This window comes from Oncorhynchus mykiss, chromosome 19 (assembly GCF_057628025.1).
Source record: "Oncorhynchus mykiss isolate SJ-2025 chromosome 19, ASM5762802v1, whole genome shotgun sequence".
NCBI classification, from domain to species: domain Eukaryota; kingdom Metazoa; phylum Chordata; class Actinopteri; order Salmoniformes; family Salmonidae; genus Oncorhynchus; species Oncorhynchus mykiss.
Window position 1 is genome coordinate 69468749 of NC_143040.1, and position 18947 is coordinate 69487695.

The 18947-nt window shown below is 41.5% G+C and overlaps 2 protein-coding genes and 1 long non-coding RNA gene across 6 annotated transcripts in view; 2 read left to right on the top strand and 1 right to left on the bottom strand.

The window, feature by feature from the left end:
• The window catches only part of ptk2ba (protein tyrosine kinase 2 beta, a), a 55856-nt gene extending 52375 nt beyond the window's left edge, over window positions 1-3481 (bottom strand). For all 4 annotated transcript variants that reach the window (XM_090211624.1, XM_090211622.1, XM_090211625.1 and 1 more), the window contains exons 1-2: window positions 3278-3481; window positions 413-680 (exon numbers count right to left, since the gene is read on the bottom strand). In XM_090211624.1, coding sequence (XP_090067750.1) covers window positions 413-610 — 198 coding nt within the window. In that variant the 5' untranslated portion in view covers window positions 611-680; window positions 3278-3481. The remainder of the gene's footprint in view (window positions 1-412; window positions 681-3277) is intronic.
• A 3864-nt stretch (window positions 3482-7345) lies between these two features.
• On the top strand, window positions 7346-8427 carry LOC149975308 (uncharacterized). The gene is made up of 3 exons (XR_016489073.1): window positions 7346-7483; window positions 7852-7913; window positions 8305-8427. It is a non-coding gene; the product is annotated as an uncharacterized LOC149975308 (long non-coding RNA).
• A 2368-nt stretch (window positions 8428-10795) lies between these two features.
• On the top strand, window positions 10796-14051 carry LOC110498236 (required for drug-induced death protein 1). Its single transcript, XM_036955268.2, has 2 exons — window positions 10796-11644; window positions 13124-14051. Exons 1-2 carry the CDS (start codon window positions 11267-11269, stop codon window positions 13253-13255), a joined length of 510 nt encoding a protein of 169 aa, XP_036811163.1. The 5' UTR covers window positions 10796-11266; the 3' UTR covers window positions 13256-14051.
• The last annotated feature ends 4896 nt before the right edge of the window (window positions 14052-18947 follow it).

Consider the following 18947-nt stretch of genomic DNA (forward strand, 5'->3'; position numbering starts at 1 on the left):
AAATGAAAATTAATTACTTAAAAATAATACAATGTGATTTTCTGGATTTTTGTTTTAGATTCCGCCTCTCACAGTTGAAGTGTACCTATGACAAAAATAACAGACCTCTACATGCTTTGTAAGTAGGAAAACCTGCAAAATCGTCAGTGTATCAAATACTTGTTCTCCCCACTGTATGTATGTATGTATGTATGTATGTATGTATGTATGTATGTATGTATGTATATATATATATATATATTTTTTTTCTTTTTGGTCTAAACTCCACTCGCCGTGTTTGGAGGAAGAAAAAGGATGAGTACAACCCCCAAGAACACCATCCCAACCGTGAAGCATGGAGGTGGAAACGTCATTCTTTGGGGATATATACACTACAGTATAATGAGAATGATAGTACAGTAATGTCACTAACCCGTACAGTCATGCCCTCATGACAACGGACTAGTTTAAAGTTCTTCCCCAGGTTAGCACTGTTGCTGGTGAAACACACTTTGATGATCTTTGTTGGACCGCCGTCCCCAGCAACCGTCGTCTGGGAAGTGTCCGAGGACTTTGATTGGCCATAGGTCTCCACAACCTTCCAAGACAATGTGCTGCTGTCACCTGACATCACAGCACACCCCGTCACCACGACACACACACACACACACACACTCCCTCACAACATCCCCACTTCACACCTGCAGAAAGGGAAAGAGAGAGGTCCATACGTTAGACTGGGAGAAACATCTAAGTGTGTTGTGGTTATGTCATCCCTGGAGCTTGCCACCGTTTCCTAGTTTTCTAGTGTGTGTGTGTGTGTTACACAAGCTGAGCGTGTACACACACGTGGGGATGTAGCAACGCTTCCTGTGGGTGTGTACGCATAAAAGGCGTGGACTCCTACGGCACTCCTTAGTCAACACTAGAAACCACATCCTTGCCGACAACAGGGTGTACTCAACACGTGACCAGGAATACACACACTCACTAGCTGAGACAGGACCTAGAGGACATCCAATTATATACCAGGAATACACACACTCACTAGCTGAGACAGGACCTAGAGGACATCCAATTATATATGTATTCATTCATTTAGCACACGTTCTTATACAAAAGAAATGTACAGCCACACACACACACATTTTCCCCCTTACGGGTGGTCCCGGGAATCGAACCCACTATTCTGGCATTGCAAGCTCTACCTACTAAGCTACAGAGGACATCCAGCTGATTTGGAAACTCTGACTTCAGATAAAACATTCAGATCTAACAGACAAGCGGTGGTAAAGAAACACATGGACACCAAGAAAGAGGAAACAGAAGGAGGACAGGAAGAGGAAGTGACGGAGACGAAAAAACCCTGTCTGCACTGTGGTACATTACCAAACATCACTACCACAAACCATCACTTACACCATCACTTACACCACTATGAAGGGAAATGGGAACAGAGGGTTGTGTTTACCTCCAATCTGGGAAAATATGTTTCGCATTGGAAATGTATTGAATTGAATCAGTACATTTGAAATATATCTGCAGGCTACTTTAGTTACTATATGACAACATCACTGTGAGCACACTGTGGAAACATCAGAACTTCCAGATAACGCACCCTGTGATCCTAGACACAGGAAGTGTCACAGTGATGTCACCATTATACACTACCTGTGTCAGTCACTCTGTGTGTATACGTGTGTGTGTGTCACCTCCGCATACCAATGAGCACACCCCTAACATACCATTGAGCACACCCCTAACATACCATTGAGCACACCCCTAACTTTCAATAGTAATATAATTACTACTAATACATATACATAACTATCTCCTAGTCCAGGTGTTCCCAAACGTTGTCACCCCCCCCCCCCCCCCCCCCCCCCCCCCCCCCCCACCACCACCACCACCACCACCACCAGACACAAGCACTATTCACGACACAAACTGTTCACACACCTATTTGTTGGCGGAGAGAAAACGTTCGCAAGATTAAAGCTTATTTCCTGTAATTCTACACATTTTGTCATGGGGGTGAAGATAATTGTGAAGTTTAAAAAACACCTTTTCTTTGCAATTCTTTACACATTTTGCCATGTCTAATGTGTATACGTGTGATATTCGAGTGACTCAAACACTACAATAAAATCTATATCTATCTATGACAAACTTTAGCTGACATGTGCTAGTTGATCTGGACATTTCTGACAAGTTATAAACAGCTCTCTAAGGTCTGAATCCAGTGGTGGAAAAAGTACCCAGTTATCATACTGGAGTAAAAGTAAAGATAACGTAATAGAAAATGACTCAAGTAAAAGGGAAAGTCACCCAGTACTTGCGCAAAAGTCTAAAAGTATTTGGTTTTAAATATACTTAAGTATCAAAAGAAAATGTATAAATAATTTTAAATTCCTTATATTAAGCAAACCAGACGACACAATTTTATTGTTTTTTAAATGTATGGATAGCCAGGGTCACACCAACACTCAGACATCATTTAAAAACAAAAGCATTTGTGTTTAGTGAGTCCACCAGATCAGAGGCAGTAGGGATGAACAGGGATGTTCTCTTAATAAGTGTGTGAATTGGACCATTTTCCTGTTCTGCTAAGCATTCAAAATGTAACGAGTACTTTTGGGTGTCAGGGAAAATGTACGGAGTAAAAAGTATAATATTTTCTTTAGGAATGCAGTGGTAGAGTAAAAGTAAAAGTTGTCGAAAATATAAATAGTAAAGTAAACTACAGATACTTTAAAGTACTCCTTAAGTAAAAATTCCCCCCCAAAAACTACTTAAGTACTTTACACCACTGTATGCAATGACTGGCATGACAAGAGGAACTGATGATGTACTACCCAATATAGAAGTTTCACCTTCTGCATTCTACTACTAAAACTTACAAGAGTAAGTTGAAAGTAGAATTGAGTCTCTTAAAACACATAATATATATATATTATTTTTTTTTTTATTTTTTTGGGGGGGGGGGTAATAACCATCTATCTACCATGTTAACCCTCTAGGCTGCTATAATACACCATAAACTGCATAAACCTAAGATGGAAGAACATGAAAGGCTTGGTTTTAACTTAATGCAGGACATGAAAAGTTAAAGTGACAGTACAGTAGTCTGTAGGCTTTTTAACAGGAAGGATAACTTCTGATTGGCACCAACCATTTTGAAAGTCGATATAATATACACATGAAACGCTACATTGTAGCCAGAGCCAATATATTATTAAGAACGTAATATCGAGACCGTACTGTGACCGTGCGCAATTTCATGACTGAAAGCACCCACCTGCTTAAAACCCGCGCTGTATCCTAACAGTTCTGCCATGCATGCACCCGTTATTATGGCGGAGAGGAGATGACGGTGAGAGGATAATACACAGCCTACAGGCCTTTCTCTCTCTGCTGTCTGTATTTGTGTTTGTGACTATTACAGCCGGTAGTGAAGAAATCTTCTGACACTTCTAAGCCACACCCAGGCTGCATTGTTACTTCCTGATTTTGGAACATATGACGACAGCACGCCCACATTGTATTAAACATACAATTTAAATGTGTCTATAACGGGGTGGAGGGGGGGCAGGGATAGCATCAACATAGTCGCGGGTAGAGGAATTGTCCTTCAGCAGTCCTGTGTTCACAACAGTGCAGGAGAAAAGTAACTTAAATGTACTAATGAACCTATTTTATATTGGACACACGAGGGCGCTATTTACTCACTTTTCAACTGTCGCATGTGCCCATATCATAATAACTGGTAATAGAGAGAGGTTAGCATGTATTGGGAGTATGATCTTTGACCCTCTGTAACTTTTGCACTCATCATTATTCACGATTCACTCAGTATTATCCATAATAATGGTAGCATCCACATTAATACGCAAAGTGTTTAGAAACCCATTCTATTCTTATTTACATTAAAAAGTGACTCCAAAAAAAGACACAATACATTATTTACCACTCATTTCTATTGGGCACAAAATATTCTGAAACAGTAATTATTGCTCATATTTGTCAAGGATGTTAATAATTTAGGACCTTTACTGTATGTTGTACCATCAGAAGTGCCAAAGTGATGCCATTTAAGTTTTTTTTCCAATGTCCTCGAAATGGAGGGTGTATTTTTACGTGCTGGACATCACATGTTTATGGGATCTAGGATCAGGCGTTAAGTTTCCTCTAGGTACAGATTTAGGATCAGTTTCCTTTCCCTCAATCCTAACATTGTCTAAGGTCAACCTCACCCTACACCTGGGGCTGGGAGCCTGCCACTGTCCGCCAGTGGTATAGAGTACTTAAGTAAAAAATACTTTAAAGTACTCCTTAAGTATTTTTCTTGGGGTATCTGTACTTTACTATTTATGTTCCTGACAACTTTCACTTTTACTTCATTCCTAAAATAATGTACTTTTTATGCAATACATCCCTGCCACTCATTGCATGTTGAATGCAGGGCAGGAAAATGGTACGTTTTCACACAGGTATCAAGAGAACATCCCTTGGTCATCCCTACTGCCTCTGATCACTAAACATAAATGCTTCGTCTGAGTTTTGGAGTGTGGCCCTGGCTATCCGTATATTTCAGACCCCTTGACTTTTTCCACACTTTGTTACATTACAGCTTTATTCTAAAATCTAATTGTTGTTTTTTTCTTCATCTATCTACACACAATACCCCACAAAGACAAAGCAGAAAAACAGGTTTTTAGACATTTTAACGTATTAAAAATTAACATTAAAATATCACATTTACCTACAGTACCAGTCAAAAGTTTGGACACACCTGCTCATTCAAGGGTTTTTCTTTATTTTTACTGTTTTCTACATTGTAGAATATTAGTGAAGACATTAAGACTATGAAATAACACATATGGAATCATGTAGTAACCAAAAAAGTGTTAAACAAATCAAAACATATTTATATTTGAGATTCTTCAAAGTAGCCACGCTTTGCCTTCGGGACAGCTTTGCAGACTCTTGGCATTCTCTCAACCAGCTTCATAAAGAATGCTTTTCCAACAGTCTTGAAGGAGTTCCCACATATGCTGAGCACTTGTTGGCTGCTTTTCCTTCACTCTGCTGTCCAACTCATCCCAAACCATCTCAATTAGGTTGAGGTCAGGTGATTGTGGAGGCCAGGTCATCAGATGCAGCACTCCATCACTCTTATTCTTGATCAAATAGCCCTTACACAGCCTGGAGGTGTGTTGGGTCATTGTCCTGTTGAAAAACAAATGATAGTCCCACTAAGCGCAAACCAGATTTGATGGCATATCATTGCAAAATGCTGTGGTAGCCATGCTGGTTAAGTGTGCCTTGAATTCTAAATAAATCACTAACAGTGTCACCAACAAAGCACTCCTACACCATGACACCTCTTCCTCCATGCTTCCTCCATGCTTCACGGTGGGAACAACACATGCGGAGCTCATCGGTTCACCTACTCTGCGTCTCACAAAGACTAGGCTGTTGGAACCAAACCAAAAGATCAAAGGACAGATTTCCACCTGGTCTAATGTCCATTGCTTGCATTTCTTGGTTTCTTTGCAGCAATTTGACCATGATGGCCTGATTCACACAGTCTCCTCTGAACAGTTGATGTTGAGATGTGTCTGTTACTTGAACTCTGTGAAGCATTTATTTGGGCTGCAATTTCTGAGGCTGGTAACTCTAATGAACTTGTCCTCTGCAACAGAGGTAACTCTGGGTCTTCCTTTTCTGTGGCGGTCCTCATGAGAACCAGTTTCATCATAGCACTTGATGGTTTATTCGACTGAACTTGAAGAAAATGTCAAAGTTCTTGAACTTTTCCGGATTCACTGACCTTCATGATGACAGAAGTGTGCACATAGCCTGTCTTCTCTTGAGAGCCATGTCTGCCTACGGTGGCCATTCTCAATAGCAAGGCTATGTTCACTGAGTCTGTACATAGTCAAAGCTTTCCTTAAGTTTGGGTCAGTCACAGTGATCAGGTATTCTGCCACTGTGTACTCTCTGTGTAGGGCCAAAATGCATTGTAATGTGTCTGCTGGGAGTCGGGAAGCAGGGAGTGCAAATTTTATAATAAATAGAGCATAGTACAAAACAAGAAACAGGAAAAGCAAACAGACATGCAACAGAAACAGTGTCAATAACACCTGAGGAAAGATATAGTGACATAGTAGTCAGGAAGGTGATGGAGTCCAGGTGAGTGTCATAAGTCTCAGGCGCGCGTAATGTTGGTGGCAGGGGTGCGTAATGACGAGACAACTGGCGACGTTAAACTCCGGAGAGAGGGAGCGGGAGAAAATGTGACAAACACCATACTCTCTGTGTAGGGCCAAATAGCATTCTAGTTTGCACTGTTTTTTTTGTTAATTATTTCCAATATGTGAAGTAATTATCTTTTTGTTTTCACATGATTTGGTGGGTCTAATTGTGTTGCTGTTCTGGGGCTCTGTGGGGTGTGTTTGTGTTTGTGAACAGAGCCCCAGGACCAGCTTGCTTAGGGGACTCTTCTCCAGGTTCATCTCTCTGTAGGTGATGGCTTTGTTATGGAAGGATTTGGAATCTCTCTAAATTCAATTCAAGGGGCTTTATTGGCATGGGAAACATATGTTTACATTGCTAAAGCAAGTGAAATGGATAAACAAAAGTGAAATAAGCAATAAAAATGAACAGTAAACATTACACTCACAAAAGTTCCAAAAGAATAAAGACGTTTCAAATGTCAAATGTCTATATACAGTGTTGTAATGATGTGCAAATAGTTAATAACCTCTTAGAGCTCTAGGGGCGCTATTTCATTTTTGGATAAAAAACGTTCCCGTTTTAAGCGCGATATTTTGTCACGAAAAGATGCTCGACTATGCATATTCTTGACAGTTTTGGAAAGAAAACACTCTGAAGTTTCAGAATCTGCAAAGATTTTGTCTGTAAGTGCCCCAGAACTCATTCTACAGGCGAAACCAAGATGATGCATCACCCAGGAATTAGCAGAATTTCTGAAGCTCTGTTTTCCATTCTCTCCTTATATGGCTGTGATTGCGCAACGAATGAGCCTACACTTTCTGTCGTTCGCCCAAGGTCTTAGCAGCATTGTGACGTATTTGTAGGCATATCATTGGAAGATTGACCATAAGAGACTACATTTCCCAAGTGTCCGCCTGGTGTCCTGCGTCGAATTCGGTGCGCAATTGCCAGCTGCTTCCACTTTACCATTTGATTCAGGGGAGAAAGCATGTGTCCAAGAACGATGTATCAATGAAGAGATATGTGAAAAACACCTTGATGATTGATTCTAAACAACGTTTGCCATGTTTTCAGTCGATATTATGGAGTTAATTTGGAAAAAAGTTTGCGTTTTGAGGACTGAATTTATGGATTTTTTTTGGTGGCCAAATGTGATGTATAAAACAGAGCTATTTCTAATACACAAGGAATCTTTTTGGAAAAACTGAGCATCTGCTATCTAACTGAGAGTATCCTCATTGAAAACATCAGAAGTTCTTCAAAGGTAAATGATTTTATTTGAAGGCTTTTATGTTTTTGTTAATGTTGCGTGCTGGATGCTAACGCTAATGCTAACGCTAAATGCTAACGCGAAATGCTAACTCTAGCTAGCTACTTTTACACAAATTATTGTTTTCCTATGGTTGAGAAGCATATTTTGAAAATCTGAGATGACAGTGTTGTTTACAAAAGGCTAAGCTTGAGAGATGGCATATTTATTTCATTTCATTTGCGATTTTCATAAATAGTTAACGTTGTGTTATGCTAATGAGCTTGCTGATAGATTTACACAATCCTGGATACAGGGTTTTTTTCATAGCTAAACGTGACGCAGAAAACGGAGCGATTTGTCCTAAACAAATAATCTTTCAGGAAAAACTGAACATTTGCTATCTGAGAGTCTCCTCATTGAAAACATCTGAAGTTCTTCAAAGGTAAATGATTTTTTTGAATGCTTTTCTGTTTTTTTGTGTAAATGTTGCCAGCTGAATGTTAATGCTAAATGCTACGTTAGCCATCAATACTGTTACACAAATGCTTGTTTTGCAATGGTTGAGAAGCATATTTTGAAAATCTGAGATGACAGTGTTGTTAACAAAAGGCTAAGCTTGAGAGCTAGCATATTTATTTCATTTCATTTGCGATTTTCATGAATAGTTAACGTTGCGTTATGGTAATGAGCTTGAGTCTGTATTCACGAACCCGGATCCGGGATGGGGAGATCAGAAAGGTTAAAGTACAAAAAGGAAAATAAATATACATAGATGTGTTTTGTATTTACAATGGTGTTTGTTCTTCACTGGTTGCCCTTTTCTTTACCTTTAGGATTCTACAGGGATGGACTAACACGTGTGTGTGTGTGTGTGTGTGTGTGTGTGTCTGTGTGTGTGTGCGTATGTGTGTGTGAGTGAGTGTGTGTGTGTGTGTGTGTGTGTGTGTGTGTGCGTGCGTGTGTGTGTGTGTGTGTGTGTGTGTGTGTGTGTGTGTGTGTGTGTAGGTGGGGACTAAGTCAGTGTCTCAGTGTGTGGAGTATTACTACACCTGGAAGTAGAGTCTTCGTCTGAATCAGACTTGTTGAATGCAAAATGTCACTTGTTTTCACATAGCGGTAGTCATACAGATGTTAGTCAGCGGGGGCTACAAAGACGGACAGGCAAATAGAGAAGAGAGAAAGTGTCTGTCTGTCTGTCTGTCTGTCTGTCTGTCTGTCTGTCTGTCTGTCTGTCTGTCTGTCTGTACTATGTTCAGACCCACCGCCAGCAGGTGGAGCTCCACTACCCTAAATCCTGCCGCAGGGCTGACACTAAACCAGGACTGACCCTAAACTGATCCTAAACTCTACACCAGGACTGATCCTAAACCCTGCACCAGGACTGACCTTAAACCAGGACTGACTCTACACCAGGACTGACTCTACACCAGGACTGACCTTAAACCAGGACTGACCCTGCACCAGGACTGACCCTAAACCAGGACTGATTCTAAACCAGGACTGACCCTACACCATGACTGATCCTAAACCCTACACCAGGACTGATCCTAAACCCTACACCAGGACTGATCCTAAACCCTACACCAGGACTGATCCCAAACCCTACACCAGCACACTAGGTACATTTTCACACCACTGGATTTTATCAGTTTATATCCGTTTATATAAACGCCTGAAAAGTTGACGGAATTGTCTCCAGATCTTCAGAGTAGAGTGCACAATGGGGTGTCCAGTACACTTTGAAGTACACAGGGACAGTGGAGAACAGGTCAGAGAAGAAAGGGAGGATGATTGGCAGGAGTGCGCCACTAATAAGTACCAGTTGGTACCTGGAGCATTACACCAGACCATCATTTTCTGAATATTGGCTGCCCAATAGTAAAGCAGTACATTTGGAAGTGCCAATCCTCCATCTTGTCTCCTTCTTTGAAGTATTGCTCTACGTATCCTAGGAGAATTGCCTGCCCAGATAAAATGACTGATGAGCCTACCCAACTTGTTAATGAGAGAGGCAGGCTATCCCAGCGTTGTAAGTCTGTAAGTCTGCTTTAACTCGTGTGATTAGGCTTGCAAAGTTAGTTTTATGCAGGGTAGCCAGAGAGTGTGTTATATTCACACCAAAATAGGAATAACCAGAGGGCGACAGACGGAAAGGCAGGGCTCCAAGGGGAATTTGCTTGACAGCAGGGTTGATTGGAAAACATTAAGTTTTCTGTATGTTCAATTTGTAACTTGAGAATGACGCAAACGTGTTTAAAATATGCATTATGTTATTGACAGAGTTCACAAGGTTAGTGATACATAATAGTAGATTATCTTCATACAGCGACACTTTGTGCTCTTCACCAGATTCCAGTAAATGATGGTGATAATTATAAGGCCAAGGAAAGCGATTCTATCGCAAGAGCAAAAAGGTGCGGGGACAGAGGACACCCTTGACGGGTCCCTCTGGAAAGGGGTCAGTATTTTGAATGTTGAGAGTTGGTATGAACGCTAGCCATAGGAGCAGAATAGAGCAGATGTAGCCATGAGCTGTAATTGGACCCAAATCTTCCTAAAATCCTAAATAAAGAATCCCACTCCACCCGGTCGAAAGCCTTCTCTTCATCAAGAGAAACAACAGTTTTGAGATCTGGAGAGATAGAAGGAGAGAGTGTAATGTTCAAAAGCCGGCGTAAATTGAAAAACAGTTGTCGCCTCTTTGATGAAACCCGTTTGATCATCAGATATGACATCCTGAAGGTTCCAACCGGCATTCTAGAACCTTAGCTAATAGTTTAACATCAGCGTTCAAAAAGGAAAATGGGCCGATATCCACCACATTCCGCTGGATTTTTAACTTCCTTAAAAGTATAAGTGAGATGGAGGCTTGGGTTAGCGTTGGGGAGAGAGAGCCCTGGGATAACAAGTCGGTGAAGATATCTAACAGTAATGGGGCGAGTTGATCCGAGAATTTGTTTTATGAAAATCAAAAGGGGGAAGCTATCAGGGCCTTTTAGACCTTTTTGTTATCTCATCAAGATGCAGAGGGTTGTGCCCGAACTTTACTCATGTCCATATCAATGGATGGGATATAATCTAAAAAAGTTGTCCATGGCCGTATTATCTGACGGGGGATCGGATTTGTAGAGGTTAGAATACAATGACACGAAAATTGAATTCATATTCGAGGGATGATTTACTCTGCTTTATCAGTGGAAAGCAGATTGAATTGAGTTTGACATTTCAGCCTCTCTGCGTATAATTCAGGGTGAAGTTGAATAACCAGTAGGCTATGAAAAGGGTCAGCCCCTATATTGGGAAATTGTTAGAGTTCCAGACACATGTAGAATCTATGCCGAGGTGCATTGAAGCTTTTCTGGAGGCTCGTTTTGATCCAACACCCTATTAAGACTCTTAATGTTGGTGTTTCCTTTATTTTGACAGTTATCTGCAGGCTATATTTACTGTAGATTCCCGAGACACACACTGAAGTTTTTACAACTTGTCACCCAAGCTGTAGTTAACCATGTTGTTATTAGGCTAATGTCAAAACTACCCTACTTATAACCCAATATTAACGTTTTTTTTTTTTATTCAGTTGAAGCTTTAACCCAATATTAACTGCGTTTTTTGTATTTATTAAATTAAGCTGATGTAGACAGCCTGGCTAAAGGCAGTCCTATCTCTATCAGTTAGCTGGCCAAGTAGTCTGTCGCTATGCGCAATGGTTCCAAAGGTCCCTTTCCAACATTCCACCTGCTTCACAGCCAATAGACGGGAACGCGTCCTGGTGAGCTGGACTACAGAAAGAACATGCCGCGACGGACACGTCAAAACAAAAAGCCATCCAAGTCTGCATCAGAAGACCTGACAAGAATAATAGAAAATGTCGAGTTTCAGTCGGATGATGTGGAGGGGGAGAGAGAGGGCGGGAGAGTAAAGAGAGAGGGGAGGCAGTGGGAGACAGAACCAGGGACAAGAGGCACTGCGATGAGTGAGTGTGAGCGCGTTAGCCTGGTAAAACAGAACGGTCCTACTCTGAAGACGTCCAAACAAGTTCACATCGTCTTCCTCCCCGACAGATACCAAACTCTCATAGAGGTGGAGGACAGCGAGGGAAGAGAGGAGGAGGAGAGGAAAAAAGAGGCGAAGGAGAAGAGAAAAAAGGAGAAACACAAGAAGTACAGAAAGGTAGGCTATAATATTAGGTGAAGCAAAAATAATAATTCAAGTCTCCTCTATAAAATAGTGTAATATTCTACATTTTGCTTTAGATAGTTGTTCCAAGTTATGTAACCCTAGAAACACTGCATTCACTGAATTCTTGAACTCTTGAATTACTGTTGCTGTGTGCTGTGTCACTCTGAACAAGTTAACCATTCACTAACTGAGTGAGTATGGTGAACTATGGGTTAGTTCAACTCTGTCAGCACTATTTACAAGATCAGATGTGTTAGTCAGGGGCAGACTTAGTAATTTGGAGGCCCGAGACAGAGAGACCAGTCAGATGCTGGGATTTATAGTAAAGACATGTAATTAAACTGTACAAATATATTACATTTTAATGTGCCATGATGTTTTCATCTGATTGTCAAACAAATCACTTAAAAAAGTAGGTGTCCTTCGCATGTTCATACAAAAATAGTTCCAGCATCCGAACAGTATGCTGTGCATCTGCCAACTTTCCTTCAATTTTGCAATTGGCTGAAACTAATTCCCCCGGAGAAAGCATTCCGAGCGAGCGAAACAGCGCCCCTCTGTCTTATTACATGTAGCCCATGTATCTGATGCTGTCTGGCCAAAAAGAGTATGACATGGAATAATATTTTTGGCCAGACAGGTTCAGATACATGGGGCTATACATACAAGCCTTCTACCTCTATGACAATGGCAGTATTATCAGCAGCACCTGTCTTTTTTACTAAATAATTGCGTATTGTATCCCCCTTAGGGGGTTAGGGGTTAAGGGGGTGTGGTTAGGGGTTAGGGGTTAAGGGGGGGTGGTTAGGGGTTAAGGAGGGGTGGTTAGGGGTTAAGGGGGGTGGTTAGGGGTTAAGGGGGTGTGGTTAGGGGTTAAGGGGGGGTGGTTAGGGGTTAAGGGGGTGGTGGTTAGGGGTTAAGGTGGGGGTGGTTAGGGGTTAAGGGGGGGTGATTTGGGGTTAAGGGGGGGTGGTTTGGGGTTACGGGGGTGTGTTTAGGGGTTAAGGGGGGTGGTTAGGGGTTAAGAGCGGTGGTTAGGGGGTTAAGGGGGGTGGTTAGGGGTTAAGGGGGTGTGGTTAGGGGGTTAAGGGGGGGGGTAGGGGTTAAGGGGCGGTGGTTAGGGGTTAAGGGGGGGGTGGTTTGGGGTTAAGGGGGGTGGTTAGGGGTTAAGGGGGGGTGGTTAGGTGTTAAGGGGGGTGGTTAGGTGTTAAGGGGGGTGGTTAGGGGTTAAGGGGGAGTGATTAGTGGTTAAGGGGGGGTTGTTAGGGGTGCTGAGAGCAGAGCAGTAGACTGTGAGTAAATCTGAGTAAATCTCTCACAGCCCTAAGCTCTAACATATGACACTGGTTAACTGCTGCAACACACACTCACACACACCACACCACACACACAATGTGTGTTGTTGTGTGCGACCCGTGTGATTGCTTGTGCCTGACCCTGTGTCTGTGTCCCATTGGTCCTGTCTGGTAGAACGTCGGGAAGGCTCTGCGGTTCGGCTGGCGATGTCTGGTTGCCGGGTTACAGAGCTTAGCGAGTGGCTATGCTACACCCCTTTCGGCTGCAGCCACGTTGGTGACCGACGTCCACAGAACTCACCGCTAGGCATGATGGGACGGAGGACTAATATCTGGGACTAGACACATACAGTCTCAACTGCATTTTATGTCATTATTTGAGACTCCTTAACCGTTACCTAATACAGTATGTGATTCTAGTGGTTAAATCAGGTTGGTTATGTAATGTTACCTTCTCCTGTTTCGTTTTACTCTGCTAGCATTGTCACATTTGAATAATATTTTTATGTTTCACGTTGAATGTTTTGATGTTTATCCGTCTTTGTTTTGATGTTTACTGGTCTTTGTTTTGATGTTTACTGGTCTTTGTTTTGATGTTTACTGGTCTTTGTTTTGATGTTTTCTATCTGAAAAGGAAGTAAAGAGAGTGCCGAGGAAGAAAGAGTAGGAATGAGAAAGTACAGCACGGTAAAATATAAAGAGGATGGAAACAGAAATGGATATAGATTTGAAAAGAGGAAAAAGTATGACGGGAGACGGTTTGAGATGCGGAGATGAGTTGACATAAAGTGTTTTTCTCCGAAGCAAAGTAAACACTTCTACAGTATGCACCAGACAATACTACGCACTTTAACTGGTTTACCTGCTCGATTGAGAAAGGATCGTGACCAGGGAAATGAACCAAAATGCCTGTCCAGGTCCTACCATTCCCACCGTGGTACTAACCAGGGGTGTATCCAGCAGGTCGCAACGTTTTTTGGAGTGCTCAGAACGAACCGTGTTGCTCTAACATGCCTCAGATAGGGAGGGCTGTAACGTAGACGCTTGGAGTCAGGAAGCAGGTTGGAGAGTTTAAATAAAATGCAAACAATAAACCAACACAACACCAAGAGTAGCGTCGGGACATGGAAACAGAGTCAGTAACGCCTGATGGGAAATATAAGGCTTAAAATACAGTAAAATGTAGCTCTGTCACATGATTTAAAATACAGTCAAATGTAGCTCTGTCACATGATTTAAAATACAGTAAAATGTAGCTCTGTCACATGATTTAAAATACAGTAAAATGTAGCTCTGTCACATGATTTAAAATACAGTAAAATGTAGCTCTGTCACATGATTTAAAATACAGTAAAATGTACCTCTGTCACATGATTTAAAATACAGTAAAATGTTGCTCTGTCACATGATTTAAAATACAGTAAAATGTACCTCTGTCACATAATTTAAAATACAGTCAAATGTAGCTCTGTCACATGATTTAAAATACAGTAAAATGTACCTCTGTCACATAATTTAAAATACAGTCAAATGTAGCTCTGTCACATGATTTAAAATACAGTAAAATGTTGCTCTGTCACATGATTTAAAATACAGTAAAATGTTGCTCTGTCACATGATTTAAAATACAGTAAAATGTTGCTCTGTCACATGATTTAAAATACAGTAAAATGTACCTCTGTCACATGATTTAAAATACAGTAAAATGTTGCTATTTTACAAGTGCTACATATATGGGGAGTAATCAGGAAGGTGACAGAGTCCAGGTGTGCCTGATGATGATGTGCAGGTGTGCCTGATGATGATGTGCAGGTGTGTGTAATGATGATGTGCAGGTGTGTGTAATGATGATGTGCAGGTGTGTGTAATGATGATGTGCAGGTGTGTGTAATGATGATGTGCAGGTGTGTGTAATGATGATGTGCAGGTGTGTGCAATGATGATGTGCAGGTGTGTGTAATGATGATGTGCAGGTGTGTGTAATGCTGATGTGCAGGTGTGTGTAATGATGATGTGCAGGTGTGTGTAATGATGATGTGCAGGTGTGTGTAATGATGGGTAGGCCTGGCGGTGGTTAGTAAACCGGAGGAGAAGAGCAGGGGACCAGGGGTAGACGTGACAATGGCACTGTGTTTGGCACAATCATGTGACAGAACAACATTTTATCCTGTATTTTAAATCATGTGACAGAGCAATATTTGATCCTGTATTTTAAATCATGTGACAGAGCAATATTTGATCCTGTATTTTAAATCATGTGACAGAGCAATATTTGATCCTGTATTTTAAATCATGTGACAGAGCAATATTTGATCCTGTATTTTAAATCATGTGACAGAGCAATATTTGATCCTGTATTTTAAATCATGTGACAGAGCAATATTTGATCATGTATTATAAAACTTGTAAAAGAGCAATATTTGATCCTGTATTTTAAATCATGTGACAGAGCTACATTTTACTGTATTTTAAATTGTGACAGAGCTACATTTTACTGTATTTTAAATCATGTGACAGAGCTACATTTTACTGTATTTTAATTTTTTTGACAGAGCTACATTTTACCGTATTTTAAGCCTTATACAGAAACTACAATAAAAATGACAGCAACTGTCTGAGGATGGTGCTGGACCATCTGACATAAAAACAAAGGTGGACAGTTTGATGAAAAACCTTTAAATAAAAGGTTCAAATCCAGGCATCACATTATAGTGTAAAACACAGGGCATAAGAATAAGGATAAACTGTAGAAATAGCACATATAGAACAGATCTACCCACTCCTTAGACTGGCTTTCAATGAGAATGACAGATCTATAACACATAGAACAGATCTACCCACTCCTTAGACTGGCTTTCAATGAGAATGACAGATCTATAACACATAGAACATATCTACCACTCCTTAGACTGGCTTTCAATGAGAATGACAGATCTATAACTCATAGAACAGATCTACCACTCCTTGGACTGGCTTTCAATGAGAATGACAGATCTATAACTCATAGAACAGATCTTCCACTCATTAGACTGGCTTTCAAAGAGAATGACAGATCTATAACACATAGAACAGATCTACCACTCCTTGGACTGGCTTTCAATGAGAATGACAGATCTATAACACAGAACAGATCTACCACTCCTTAGACTGGCTTTCAATGAGAATGACAGATCTGTAACTCATAGAACAGATCTACCACTCCTTAGACTGGCTTTCAATGAGAATGACAGATCTATAACACATAGAACATATCTACCACTCCTTAGACTGGCTTTCAATGAGAATGACAGATCTATAACACATAGAACAGATCTACCACTCCTTAGACTGGCTTTCAATGAGAATGACAGATCTATAACACATAAAACATATCTACCACTCCTTAGACTGGCTTTCAATGAGAATGACAGATCTATAACACATATAACAGATCTACCACTCCTTAGACTGGCTTTCAATGAGAATGACAGATCTATAACATACATTTCAATGTGAATTTGGTTGGGTCACACCAAACAGTTACAGTACATAGCAACTTTAAAGATAGAAATGCAGAAAAATAGACCTGAGACGACACCCTATTCCTACCTGACAGACAAGGATATCTGCTCTAAACAGGAAATTCTACGGTATCACGTGCCGTCCCCGAGTGAATCAACTACTGTAGAGGAAACGAGACGGCTGAACATTGTGTGTGGAGGCAACCTGGATGTCTAGAGAGACGTGTAAGATACAACAGTCTGCCACAGGAGGGTGGTGGTGCTGGGGGTTTAGAGATCTACATGGTACAGTACATTGGGACTCTTGTCTCGGTCCTGCAGTGTGTTGACAGCTGTGATAGTAAAACACGTACACTGCTGCTTCTGTGTCACTGTGGAAAATACACATCAACTTCATTTACAAACCATGCTGAAGGACTTCTTAATGTATTCCATCACCGTGTGTGTGTGTGTGTGTGTGTGTGTGTGTGTGTGTGTGCGTGCGTGCGTGCGTGCGTGCGTGCGTGCGTGCGTGCGTGCGTGCGTGTGTGTGTGCGTGTGTGTGTGTGTGTGTGTGTGTTTGTGTGTGTGTGTGTGTGTGCGTGTGTGTGTGCGTGCGTGCGTGTGTGTGTGTGTGTGTGTGTGTGAATGAACTTGGCATTTACAGGTATAAGAACGGACATACAGATAGTCCAGCATCAGTGAATAAATGGTTGTGTTTTATAGACCCTCCTGTTTTATAGACCCTCCTGTTTTATAGACCCTCCTGTTGTATAGACCCTCCTGTTGTATAGACCCTCCTGTTTTATAGACCCTCCTGTTTTATAGACCCTCCTGTTGTATAGACCCTCCTGTTTTATAGACCCTCCTGTTGTATAGACCCTCCTGTTTTATAGACCCTCCTGTTGTATAGACCCTCCTGTTTTATAGACCCTCCTGTTGTATAGACCCTCCTGTTTTATAGACCCTCCTGTTTTATAGACCCTCCTGTTTTATAGACCCTCCTGTTTTATAGACCCTCCTGTTGTAAAGACCCTCCTGTTTTATAGACCCTCCTGTTTTATAGACCCTCCTGTTTTATAGACCCTCCTGTTTTATAGACCCTCCTGTTGTATAGACCCTCCTGTTGTATAGACCCTCCTGTTTTATAGACCCTCCTGTTTTATAGACCCTCCTGTTGTATAGACCCTCCTGTTTTATAGACCCTCCTGTTGTATAGACCCTCCTGTTTTATAAACCCTCCTGTTTTATAGACCCTCCTGTTTTATAGACCCTGCTGTTTTATAGACCCTCCTGTTGTAAAGACCATCCTGTTTTATAGACCCTCCTGTTGTATAGACCCTCCTGTTTTATAGACCCTCCTGTTGTAAAGACCCTCCTGTTTTATAGACCCTCCTGTTTTATAGACCCTCCTGTTGTATAGACCCTCCTGTTGTAAAGACCCTCCTGTTTTATAGACCCTCCTGTTTTATAGGCCCTCCTGTTTTATAGACCCTCCTGTTGTAAAGACCCTCCTGTTGTATAGACCCTCCTGTTGTAAAGACCCTCCTGTTGTAAAGACCCTCCTGTTGTATAGACCCTCCTGTTGTAAAGACCCTCCTGTTGTATAGACCCTCCTGTTGTAAAGACCCTCCTGTTGTAAAGACCCTCCTGTTTTATAGACCCTCCTGTTTTATAGACCCTCCTGTTTTATAGACCCTCCTGTTTTATAGACCCTCCTGTTTTATAGACCCTCCTGTTGTATAGACCCTCCTGTTTTATAGACCCTCCTGTTTTATAGACCCTCCTGTTTTATAGACCCTCCTGTTGTAAAGACCCTCCTGTTTTATAGACCCTCCTGTTTTATAGACCATCCTGTTGTATAGACCCTCCTGTGTTTTATAGTCCCTCCTGTGTTTTATAGACCCTCCTGTGTTTTATAGACCCTCCTGTATTTTATAGACCCTCCTGTGTTTTATAGACCCTCCTGTGTTTTATAGTCCCTCCTGTGTTTTATAGACCCTCCTGTGTTTTATAGACTCTCCTATGTTTTATAGACCCTCCTGTGTTTTATAGCCCCTCCTGTATTTTATAGACCCTCGTGTATTTTATAGACCCTCCTGCGTTTTACACTCCCTCCTTATTCAGGAAACGGATGCTGCTAATTGGTATTATAGCTTCCCCCAATTGTTTACACACTAAAACTGGCCCATGAGGCCCAATGACCCAAAACCTGTGGAGGTGTAAAAGGTAGAGATGGAGGTAGAGGTAGAGTGAGAGGTGGACCAAGAACAAGGAGAGTAATCTCTGATTAAATTCTGCCGACTATGGTGGAGTGAGGGGTCAACCATGGTTTGACCTTGAGAGAGAGAGAGGCTGGTCAGAGAGTGCTGCTTCACCGTAGCATCCATCTTCAGAACGTTCCAGAACGAGAAGAGGTTTGTACCGCAGACATCGGACCTCTCTACTACTTGACAGTAGAACAATATGAAGCACAGTAAAGACTGTAGATTCCAATACACACTGTAAGGGGAAACAAAG

What these genes read in the sequence shown, in the direction of transcription:
- LOC110498236 (XM_036955268.2), top strand. Translation starts at nt 11,267, where the DNA reads ATGCCGCGACGGACACGTCAAAACAAAAAGCCATCCAAGTCTGCATCA. An exon ending in AACACAAGAAGTACAGAAAG is followed by an intron (nt 11,645 to 13,123) that starts GTAGGCTATAAT and finishes CCTGTCTGGTAG; the next exon opens with AACGTCGGGAAGGCTCTGCG.